Source organism: Vigna unguiculata, chromosome 6 (genome assembly GCF_037176805.1).
Source record: "Vigna unguiculata cultivar grain cowpea cultivar isolate G323 ecotype 2 chromosome 6, ASM3717680v1, whole genome shotgun sequence".
Taxonomy (NCBI): Eukaryota; Viridiplantae; Streptophyta; class Magnoliopsida; order Fabales; family Fabaceae; genus Vigna; species Vigna unguiculata.
The window spans coordinates 33,394,986-33,407,050 of NC_140797.1; the positions used below are offsets into that span (position 1 = coordinate 33,394,986).

General features: G+C 32.4%; 1 protein-coding gene across 1 annotated transcript; it reads left to right on the plus strand.

The window, feature by feature from the left end:
• Positions 1 to 7,861: 7,861 nt before the first annotated feature.
• LOC114188745 (uncharacterized) lies at positions 7,862 to 11,780 on the plus strand. Its single transcript, XM_085675240.1, has 6 exons — positions 7,862 to 8,442; positions 9,668 to 9,779; positions 9,875 to 10,046; positions 10,129 to 10,310; positions 10,840 to 10,983; positions 11,423 to 11,780. Exons 1-5 carry the CDS (start codon positions 8,018 to 8,020, stop codon positions 10,963 to 10,965), a joined length of 1,017 nt encoding a protein of 338 aa, XP_085531366.1. The 5' UTR covers positions 7,862 to 8,017; the 3' UTR covers positions 10,966 to 10,983; positions 11,423 to 11,780.
• The last annotated feature ends 285 nt before the right edge of the window (positions 11,781 to 12,065 follow it).

The window sequence follows — 12,065 nt, forward strand, 5'->3', positions numbered from 1 at the left end:
GGATTTTCCATAATATTGTAATTTATGGAAATCCATAATATTTTTAGCTGCTTATTTTGTTATTCATGGTGAATGATGGAATTATGTAATACATGAGAATTATGAATTACTAACTTCCTTGCCAAAATTGTAAGGTGATGAATGCAAGTACCCTTGTTCTCGTGTAATCAATCCAACAAATTCAGGTAGCTCTATCAAAACATACTTTTTTTATTCTTTGCATTTTAAATGAAAATTGAGCTTTCTTTGAAAATTAATTTGAAGCCTTTCCCCTTTCCTTCTCTAGCTGTCTGTTAAATGGTGTAGTGTCTTCATTTATACGAACTTCTTAAGTTAATAATTGTTGGTCAATTTTGTTTTGGATTCAACATTCAAGCTCTTTTTGAATGCTTGGGTTTGTTAAAGACTTATGTCCTTCTGTTGTACCTTATAAGACTAGAGAAAATTAGGAAAGGAAATAATACATGAATACCAAGTTCCTCACTAGCAAACATACCTCACATCTTTGTAAGACAAAATGTGCAGAAAATAACTTTGGAGTTCAGGCACAAATTTGAAAATAAATTAGTTGGAACGTATTATGGAGAAGATAGTGAAAGTGGTTGAAGGCTTGAAGTTTGTGTATATGCGTATTTACTTCCCCCTTGCCACATGTTTGTGCAGGTCTGCAGCTATATTTGGATTTATCTTAGAATAACTATCTCTTTCTCTCGTTTACCTTTCATGAAGTTTTTTCAACAAAAAAATTCCTGCAGTTTTACGTAGAAAATGGGGAATTATCGTGTCAAATGTATCAGCGACTAATTAGTATAAAGTTTCAAAAAGAGATTAATTTTAATTTTAACTATAATAATTAAGAGAAAAAAATATTTAATCTTTTAAAAATAATACGAAGAAGAATTTGAACTTGGTTTAATTATGTCTTTGGTCCCCATTTTGGAATTAAAATCTCAAAATGGTACCTAAATTTTTAAAAGTCTCAAATTGGTCCCTTTTTTGTTAAAACGTCTCAAGTTTGTCCTTTTTGTTAAGTCTGGCTAGACCACGTTAAATGGGGTGTCACATGTCAATTCCTCGATTTTTTTATTTTATTTTATTATTTTTGATTTCTTTTTAAAATAAAAATGTTTCCACGTGTCAAGCTGTCGTTGTGCCCGTGACAGTGACAGACTTGTGGCACTGACAATGACACGTGTCAGTATTATGCCAGGTGTCATTTCCTTAGTCTCAATTTGGTCCCTGTATTCTAATTTTTGTCTCAATTTATTCCTTATTTTTATAAAAATAATTCAATTTCGTCCCTATCCAAATTAAAACAAAAATTAATTTTATATAAATTTTATACAAATTTTTTTATTAAATTTGATATTTTTATTCAAATTGATATTTTTATTATATATTTTTAACATAGCTAAGTTTATCTAAAATTGTGTTTCACATTCAACTTTACTTCGAATTGTTTTAAATTTTAAATTTATATGTTTTTTATTGTTACATGAACTAGTTAATTTATGATTTTTTTTCTATTAGCATTATTTTATATTAACAACTTTAAAACAATTTTAAATAAAGTTCAATGTAAAATATTAATTAAATGAACTTAATTTGGTTAAAAATATTTATTTGAAATATCAATTTTGATGAAAATATTTGTGTACATTTGTATAGAAATTAAATTTGATTTAAATTTGAAGAGGGACAAAATTGCTAATTTTTACAAAAATTGGGACTAAATTGAAACAAAAATTAAAATAAAGGGACCAAATTGAGACTAAGGAAATGACACCTAGTATAATACTGACATGTGTCACTGTCATTACCACATCACTCTGCCACTACCACGTGGCACGATGACAGCTTGACACGTGGCAATTTTTTTGATTTTTTTAAAAAATTCAAAAAAAAACAATAATAAAAAAAAATCAAAAATTTGACGAATTGACACGTGACACTCCCTCTAACGATGTCAACTTTGACTTAACAGAAAGAACAAACTTGAGACCGTTTTAACAAAAAAAGGATTAATTTGAGACTTTTAAAAATTTGGATACCATTTTGAGATTTTGACTTCAAAATGGGACCAAAGGCATATTAAACCTTTGAACTTTAACTAATTTTGTTGGTTTTAAGAAGTATTGTGCGTTTTATTTTAAAAAATAAAAAATAATAATAATTATGGTACTTGAGTCATTTGTGATATATTTTCAAAGATTATAATAATGTTATAACTTACTTTATATTTTTTATTACGTAATAAAAATAATAAATTTATTATTAATTTTATTATTATGATTATAAAATTGAATATTAACAATTTTTGTAATTTTATTATAAATATTTATTTATCTATTTTGCAAGACACTTTTTCATTTAACAAATATTAAATTCAAAAAATGGTTAAATTAAAAAAAATAATTTAAAAACTCTTAATTTAAGAGTAAAACTGGACTAATTTATAATTTATACATAAAATAAAATAAAAAATCTAAAAACATAAATAGAAAAATAAAATAGAATCTTATACACATGTCTACTATATGTGTGCATGTCTTTCACGTACTTTACCGCAATAATATTCTAAATCAAAAAACACAAACACTATCGATGGAGTTAACACAAACATTATATGGTGTTGTGTTGCATCGTGTATAGTGGTGAAATTAGTATATTGAGAAACGGAAACGATAGTTTCACATTTTTTTTACTCACTTTTGACATGCTAATGTGTCACCGAATTTTTATTTTTCATTCTCTTTTTTTTTCAAAGGTCACACGAGTAGGATTAGAGCCAAATTATTTCGTTTCCGTGGAGAACCTCAACGCTTGTTCTTTGACATAGAAAATCGATTTGAACGAAAAGAAAAATAGAACATTTAGTTTGTCTTCTCCACGACAATCGGTGGTTTTATGAGTGTGGCCATGTGTTTGGTCCTTTCTTTCATTATGTTGTTCGTCTTCGTTGAGATATCATAGGACATTCGCGTGTTTGTTGTTGGTTTTTACATAGGTGGGTTGTACGGAGACTTTATCATTCAATTTGTGGGCAACTATTTCGTGGGTGTTTGTATGTGTGGTTTATGTTTCGGTATTGTGACTGAGTGTGAGTTGGGTTACAAATGTAGTGTGTGTGTGTTTTGGTTAATATGTTAGTGAGTTTGGCTGATTTTAATATGTGTTGTTGATTGTTGTTTGTTATTTTTGAATAAATTTGTGAATTTTTAGTTAGCATATATCTTTTCCATCATAGAGCTTTCATGTCTTTGGTTCACGTCACAATTCAACAGTCAAATAAAACCACAACTTACTTCGAATGAATCATTTATTACAAAAAATCAAAAAATGAAATGGTTGTTATTGTCATGAATAACAAGCGACATACATCAAATTAAATGGGACTTACAATATATTTTTTGAACAAATTTTGAAAGACCAAGATTTTCAACAACACATCACCACGTTTTTTTTTTCCTTCAACTTCAACTTTAACATATTATTATTACCAACATAAACACATGTGGGTTGCATTTGTGTATACACAATTTTTAAATATTTATAATATTATATTAATAGAGGATAATATTATAATTTAATTATGAACAAAGTATAACATACAATATGTATCATTAAATTTGTAACACCCCATTTATTTAATAAAGTTAAATAAAGGATATGTTACACAATATAATATAAGAAGCGAGAATAAAAGAGTATAACGTCACTTCTACAGATATCCCAATTGCTTAGAGGACGAATAAAAGAGATACACCATGATGCCATGTACAAAGTAAAGTAAGAGAGTGAAAATGACTTAAACAAATTCTCGGAGAAAACAATACATGGGCCTTAGCCCTAAATGAAGAGCCCAAAGGCAGAAGTCAACCCAAAGGCTAAGTAGTGGAACCATCACCTCCCTGTTGACCACGGGTGTTCCTCGCATCTGCTCATATCAATAAGTTGATGATCATCGCAAAAGAAAGTACCACACAGCAGGACACACAACAAAAACAAAAGGGTAAGCTAGAGCCAAATGTGGTTTTATCATGCAATCAGATATGCTTTATCGGTCAATTATACATACATCACCCAATCATGTTATGACCTTCCAAAATAATACACTAAGACTCCACTCATCCGGATACATATAACCTAGTCGGATTCAGCGGATGCTTGCACTTATGGTGGATACCTTTGCTCACCCCCGAGCTATGTGTTACAAGTGTTACAATGAATCAGTTTCCCTCACACACAAGGTTAACCCTTAATGAGTTTCAGGCCTCCTGCTACTCTCACCACAGGAGCCAGTCCGCTCTAAGTGAGACTAACTGACTCCTTAGAGTGTTAGGATGCGATCCTTACCAAGTTATATAGATGGGGCACCACCATGGACACCCACTAACACATGGAATTACGTCCCGATCACTGAAGCACGACCCTGAAGTCCCACCTAGAGACTTCAAGGAATTACGTACTGACCACACGACAAACATACACAAATAGCCAAGTAACAGATACATATATCATACATAGGAACCTCATCCCCTCATTCGTAACCAATCCTTATTTATCATACGTTGAATCAATACCAACTTGTCATTTCCAACCATGAGTAAAGAGTTTCTCCTCATACCAAAGCCATGCCACTGGATTACCAACCATCATGTCCATTGTTGCTCATGTCAAACTCGTGACCACATATATACATATATTCAACCTCTCGAGTATAATTCATATAAAGATTATGTCAAACTCATGATTCACAAATAAAACCCTCTCCCAATCATGCATAAACATTCCCATTAAGCCATCATACAATAACTCATAAAAGTACCAGCTAAACATTCAAGCACAGAGGGAACCCAATTTAGGATGCATTCTCGCCCAGCTCGTCGCTCAGGCTGGAGGATCTCGCTCAAGCGAGAAGGACTCTCGCTCAGGCGAGCTCCCTCCGCCTAGGCGAGAGCTCGACACACACACCACAACGGCCTCTGCGCATTCTCGCTTAGGCGAGACTCCCATCGCCTGAGCGAGACACTCGCTCGCTCAAAACTGAGCTGGTTGCTTGAGCGACCCCTTGCGTAAAAAGTCTGGGCGATCCTCTGCTCATCTCGCCTGGGCGAGATTATTAGGTCTCACCACTGTTTTCCTGCAACAACCATTCATACCAAGCCAAGAATAACACACTAATGCATTTCACGCATCCAGGACATCATATCAACCACAGAATTGTAGTACAACAGCCAAACAATTAAAAGGATGAATACAAGATTAGGTTCTAGCTTCCCTTACCTGGAATGAGCTAGTGCAAGGCCTCGACACCAACAGCGGAGCACCACAACTCAAGGAACAAACTTAGAAGCTAGAAAAAAATAGCAGAATGGAACAGAACAAGGGCATTGAGATGAGCCTCAGAGTAAACACTAAAATAAGACCAGGAGAGATTTAGTATGAGCTAAGGAGCAACTTACGTGGGGTCGAAAGAGCTTGAGCAACCTTGACGAAGGCTAAGGATCAAATCCTAACAGAGCTTCCGTTGAGAACGAAGGGGTTTGAGGACAAATGTTTTCTGAAAGTGAGATGGGAGTGAGAGTGTTAGGCTGATTTAGGGTCTTTGGCTCCTCATGGGCCAGCCCTTAGACTAGGGATGTCGAAAATATCCGTACCCGTGGGTATTCGCGGATAAACCCGCAATGGATAAGAAATGGATATTAAAAATGGATACCCGCTACCCGTGGGTACGGGTATTTTTGATACCCACATGTTAACAAGGCGGGTACGGGTATCATAGTATCCGTATCCATGGATACCCGTATCCGCTAAACTTTAATTCACAAAAATACCCTTATATATATATATATATATATATATATATATATATATATATATATATATATATATATATATATTAGTAAAAAACATTTTGTCCTAATTTTTTATAAGTTGCACATCTTGTCTTCTGTCTTCATTCTTCCAACTTCAAGTATTGGTACGTTGTCTTCTTTCAAGTACATCCCTTAACATTTTTCTCTTTTCCTTCTTTGAAATTGGGTATATACATCAAACCATATATAGATAGTGACGTTTATGGTATGCTTGTTGGCAACGAAAGGAGGAAGAAGTGTGTATAAGTGAGTTGTAGCCAATAAATAAGACAAAGAAATAAAAGTTCATGAATCTATAACAATTTATAGGAAAATTTTATACATTTTATAATACCAATTTTACGATTAATTATTTTAAAAATTAATTATTTTATAGATAATTTACTTTTAAGCATTATTTTAAAAAAATTTCTGTCTAAAATCATTATTTTAATTTTTTTTTATATATATCTTATTTTTTAATTTTATATTTAACAATTATTTTAAAATTTAATTATATATATTGTTGATCTTAACTTAAATTTTTTTAAAATTAAAAAATGTGAACACAGATGCGATAACACTGTGCTAATGAAAAGATAAAAAGAATAATAAAATTGTAACGGACAAGAGTTTTATAGAAAATAATAAATATTGTCGTTAACCAATCATTTAATAATTATATTATTAAAGGTAAAATAGAAAAAATAAAGATGTACACCAAAGAGATGTATACTTTATATATAGGTGTATATTATTATTTACTATTAATATTATTAGTTATTTTATTGTTAAGATTTAGAATACCATTATATTATTATTAATCCCATTTTCTTCAGCCAAACAATCAATCTAACCTAAATGACAAAATGCTCAAACAATTTTCAATAAAGGAAAATCTAGAGAGGAAGAAACAAAGTTAGAAGGGATAACATGATTTTGAAAAGAACACATTTAGTATTTTCAAGGCCTTCGACGGCCAAAACACCCATAAAAGATTTTTGAAGAATCAATGTTCGAAGAATGATAAAAGAGAAGAATCGATTCTTGAGAAATTATAAAAAAGGAGAATAATCATGAAAGAGTAAAATAGATTTTCGATGAGCTAGTTAGAATCGATTTAAAAAAAACGTAACACTACAAAAATCGTAAGTTGTATGGAAAACAATCGAGGGTAACCGGGACACATGACATATTACGTAGCTTTTACCTTTCTCTTTAAAATTGAGAAGCATCCATTTCTCACTCTCTTTTTTTTTTCGTTTTTTTATTTTCGCGCTCATATATTATAACTCTTTTATCGTTAAATCAAACACAAATGTTATATTCATCTTTTCAAAATGATATTAAATCTAAAACTTATAATTTAAAAAAAAAATCATGCATCTTTTATGTTACATCCATCTTGTGTGTCACATATTTAATTCAACTTATCACACAAATATTTTAAAATTTTATAATTATTAATATATATAAAACTTTACACCATAACACATTTAAATTTAACTACCCACAGATTAACTGCATTTGTGCAAGAAGTATGAGTTTAGTCTTTCCTAAAAACTAGCATTGATTTCAACATGATGTAGTTTCTTCTATTGGAAGAATAATTTTTATTTTTAAAACAGTAATTTGGATATTAATTTCTATTTTTTTTGAAAAACTAAAAATGAATTACATCAAATTGAAGGTTATACATTTACAAACGACAAACTAAAAAAGAAAGCAAGTCCCATGAAATCAATAATCTACACAAATTCTGTTGAGATCATCATCAATGAACATAAAAAACTACTACATGATTTAAAAATCTCAAAAGGAATCTATGTACTATTTTAACAAAAATATCTTCCTCAACATCAAATGAGGGATATAACTTCTGTTCTGACAAAAGGAAAAAGAAAATATTAATATTTATTTAACTTCAATTTTAGAGAAGAACACGTGGCATCTTGCAATCGAACCCCTTCAAATTTCTGTCTTTTTCCGTTCCACTCTTCAAAACCGAAGAGTGAGAGAGAGAAAGATAGAGAGAGAAAGAGAGAGACTGAACTACTACACTATGGAGTAGAGAGAGAAAACAAAAATCTCATCACCAGAGAGAGAAAGAGGGAGAAAAGAGTCCGTTAATTTCAGTTTAAAAGAGAGAGAAAAAAAAAATGGTGACAGAGGAACAAATATCGGAAGCGGTGTCGTCGTTGCTGCGCGAATTGAACCCTAGCCAGCGGAGCTTCACGACGCTGAACCAGGTGGTGGAGGAGCTGCAGGCCAAGCTCGGTCACGACCTCTCTCACAAGCTCGATTTCATCACTGCGCAGATCAACCTCCTTTTCGGATCCCAACCACAACCACCACAACCTCCGCCGCAAAATGCGCAGTTGCAGATACAGCAGCAGAAAGACCGTTTCGCCCCTCCACCAAACCCTAATTTCCACTCTGTTCCTGTCAGTTCCGGCTTCCAGGCTACCAAATTCCCTTCTTCTAACGCTGTCGTCGCCACTCCTGCTGATATTTCGCGCGTTGAAGCTCCTGCTCCTGCTCCTGCCCCTGCTCCTGCTCCTGCTAGCGATGCTCCGAAGGAAAGGTTAGGTTTCACTGAGAAGAAATTGTTTGCTTTGTTTGAAAATGTCTGGAAGAGTGAGAGCTCATAAGTAAAGGGAAATTAGGGTTAGGGGAAAAGGAATTGGAACAATTAGCGCCACTTGAACTGTGAACAGCGGGTTTTTGCTTGTAATATATAATACACCATTAGCGTATTATAGTTTAGATGACAACTCGGGAGTGATATTCTTTTTTTTTTTCATTTTTTTATACTTGCAAAAAATAGAAGGAAAAAAAGAAAATGACAAAAAATTATTTATACTTAAACTAATTTGTAAAGGACCTTTCATCTTAGTTAATTTGTATTTCATGCATGACTTAATTTTAGCCGTCATTGTATTTTTCTAATATTTTTTATAAATATATATGTAAAATATGTATACCGATTAGTTTTATCGATGTTCCAATGAATGAATTGAGAAGGAAAGATTTGTTATTTTTGGAAGAAAAAGGCTTTGAGGTCTCCTAACTTTAACCTAAACAAGCACTTTACATATTTTTTTGTATAATGTATCGGTTCTCTACAAGATTGTTTTCATACTCTTTCCTTGATTAGTGAAACAGATTCTCTCAACCATCCACATCTATTTTTTCATTTATATGGCATGTTTAATCTTTATAACTAGCTTTCTCTTTTGATCTATTTCCTTTTGCCTATCTACTACTTAAATTTCAGTATTTTTAAATATATCGTAATAGTTAAATAATTTTAATTTTTAATTTAAGTTGTTGATTGTAAGTCTAAAATATAATTTATATATTTAAACAGAGGAACAAATACTAGTTGTTTAATTGTTGAAAACAGAGAATTTGACTTGTGAAAATATTTTTGTATGTTTGTTTTACTTTCACTTATACTTAGTGGAAGGTTCACTTGTTAGTAAAAATAGTATTGTTGTTGTTTTTGACTGTTTTTGGCTTGAAAAAGTGAAAATAAAGTGACATTTCTATCTGTTTGTAAAAAATAAAATTGAAAACAGGGAAACCATACTTGCCTTTGGCAGAGGATTAAGCTTTAGCTAGAGATGCTGTGTCAGCAACATAGTTGTTACTCAAGATCGCTGTATGGATAGTAAGGGGCAATGAGTTTGCATGTGCTTGAATTCAAACCTTTCTGTTTTGTACTTTCAAACTGAATATTATATATGACATTTACTTTTTTGTTGTGATTTGTTTGGTAATCATAATTAGTTTCTTGTGTCTTGTAGTACTCAAACAAAGGTGAAGAGAAGAGGTGGCCCTGGAGGTCTCACCAAACTTTGTGGTGTATCGCCTGAACTTCAGGTCATTGTTGGCCAGCCAGCACTGTCGAGGACCGAGGTTAATAGCAATATATTTTTTGAAATTTGTTTTTGCTTTATGCATTATGATATGCTCCAGCACTATTTCAAAAATGTAAAATGCATGTGGTTTAGATTGTGAAGCAACTGTGGGCTTACATAAGGAAAAACAATCTTCAAGATCCCAGCAACAAAAGGAAAATAATTTGCAATGAAGAGCTGCGTGTGGTGTTTGAGACCGATTGTACTGATATGTTCAAGATGAACAAGTTGCTAGCTAAACACATTATCCCCCTTGAACCAACCAGTAGGTGTATCTTGGCGATGGTTGTTTTTTTGAATTGTGGTTTAATGTGTTGTTTAAATTCTTCATGTTTGTGGACTTTCAGAAAAGCCTGTTCCAAAGAAGCAGAAGGTAGATGTGGACTCAGGAAAAAGAACTGCTGAACCTACTCCCTCTGTAATAATATCTGATGCACTGGGTAACTTTTTTGGGATTACTGAAAGGGAGATGCTACAGTCTGAGGTTCTGAGACGTATCTGGGAGTACATAAAAGTCAACCGGCTAGAGGTAAACAATGGAGAGATAAAATATGGACCAACTTCGTGCATTGACATTGATGCGTTAAAGTTTAATATGATGATGATGCTGATAATTGCTGATAAGATAATTGATAGGTTTTTTGCTAACTACCACTGAATTTTGAAACAATTACTAGTATTTTGAGACATCATACATTGTGAGTATTTTCTGTTTTACTAAGCATGATTGAATCTAGTATCGAACCTTGAAATTTCAGTCTTTGTATTTGTATAATTTGTTTCTAGTGCTCAAATGTTGGGTGCATTAGTAAGTTTCTGTGCTTTTATTAAGATTGAGCAAAAACAAGTAGGTCCTCCAGTTTGTAATGGGCAATTGAAGGTAAATATGGTTATTTTAGGAAGGATATAAAAATAGTTTGCTTTTCACACAATTACTTTGAAAAAAACAGTTAAATGATCTGATATTCTGAATAACAAATTATGTGTTATTAACTTTGTTGGGACATAACTTGTTGACTATGTGACGCGAATAACAAATTATGATCTGATATTCCTAGGATCCTATGAATCCTATGGCAATACTGTGTGATGCGAAGCTTCAGGAGATTTTTGGCTGTGAAAGCATTTCAGCATTGGGAATACCTGAAGTTCTGGGCCGTCATCATATTTTTAGGAGTTCATGATGCTGACAGCATTCTATGGTTAGTAGAACTGATTCGCACAGCAGTTTTGTTTTCCAAAACCGTCATATCACTTCTTTTTTTTCCTAACCTCTTTGAATTTTGACTAGACCTCCTTTATGTGAAGCTTCTGTGATATTTGACTGCTTAGTCACTTTTATTCTATGATGTCTCAACATGCTATCTACTTTGCGAGTTGTTGAATCTCCATATCTTTTATGATTGGTTTTTATTCTAGGATACCGTCTCATGGTATCGAACTGGTTCATACTTGTATTTAGCATAGTATAAGTTGATATCATTTTTTTAGTACTTGTGCATGCAATGCAAATTTCACAAAACAATGATTTATCCTAGTAGACAGGGTTTGAAAGTTTTGTTTTCAGTTTGATGGTAACTTTTTGCTTTTCCAAATGATATTTATGCATAGAACTTAATAAAAATCTGCTTTTGGCTGCAGTGACAGATTGCAGGGTGTTAATTCCAGTATAGTTGGAGCTGATCTTGACCTGATGTTGATATGGTTCTGTAATTTGACTGATCAGATTTGTGTTGTTAGTTGATGTTGATAAGTTATTAGCAGAATGAAAATGTAATAGAGACAAGTATTAGTTTGGGAGTGATGTGTTTGTAGGTGTTGCAGTTGTTGTTTGTCTAACTTGGCATTTAGGATAGAATGACCAGTGGGTGGGTATTCTGACACCTGTAAAATTCTCTGACAATAGGAAAGAAAATTATGTACAAGGTATCTTCCTTCAAACACTACTCATGTCATTTATGTGTAGCTAATGAAATGCAGCTGGCCAGATGATGATGTACATACCTATGTTTTTGGAGAAAACTTAGGTAACGTTTGTGCTTATGATATCATATCTCAAAGGATATCTCAAAGGAGAGAGCTTAAAATAAGGATAGCCAAGTGCTTTAAAAAGTAAAGTAACATTGCATCTTTACGCTTACCTCATCTAAGTATAGATTTCTAATTATCGGGAAGGGCCCTAAATTGATCGAGTTTGATTTTAAGATCAAACAGATATTTTTCGAAGGATTAAGTATATTTTTAGTTCTTTAACTTTGAAAATTGAAATTTGTCTCTATTCAAA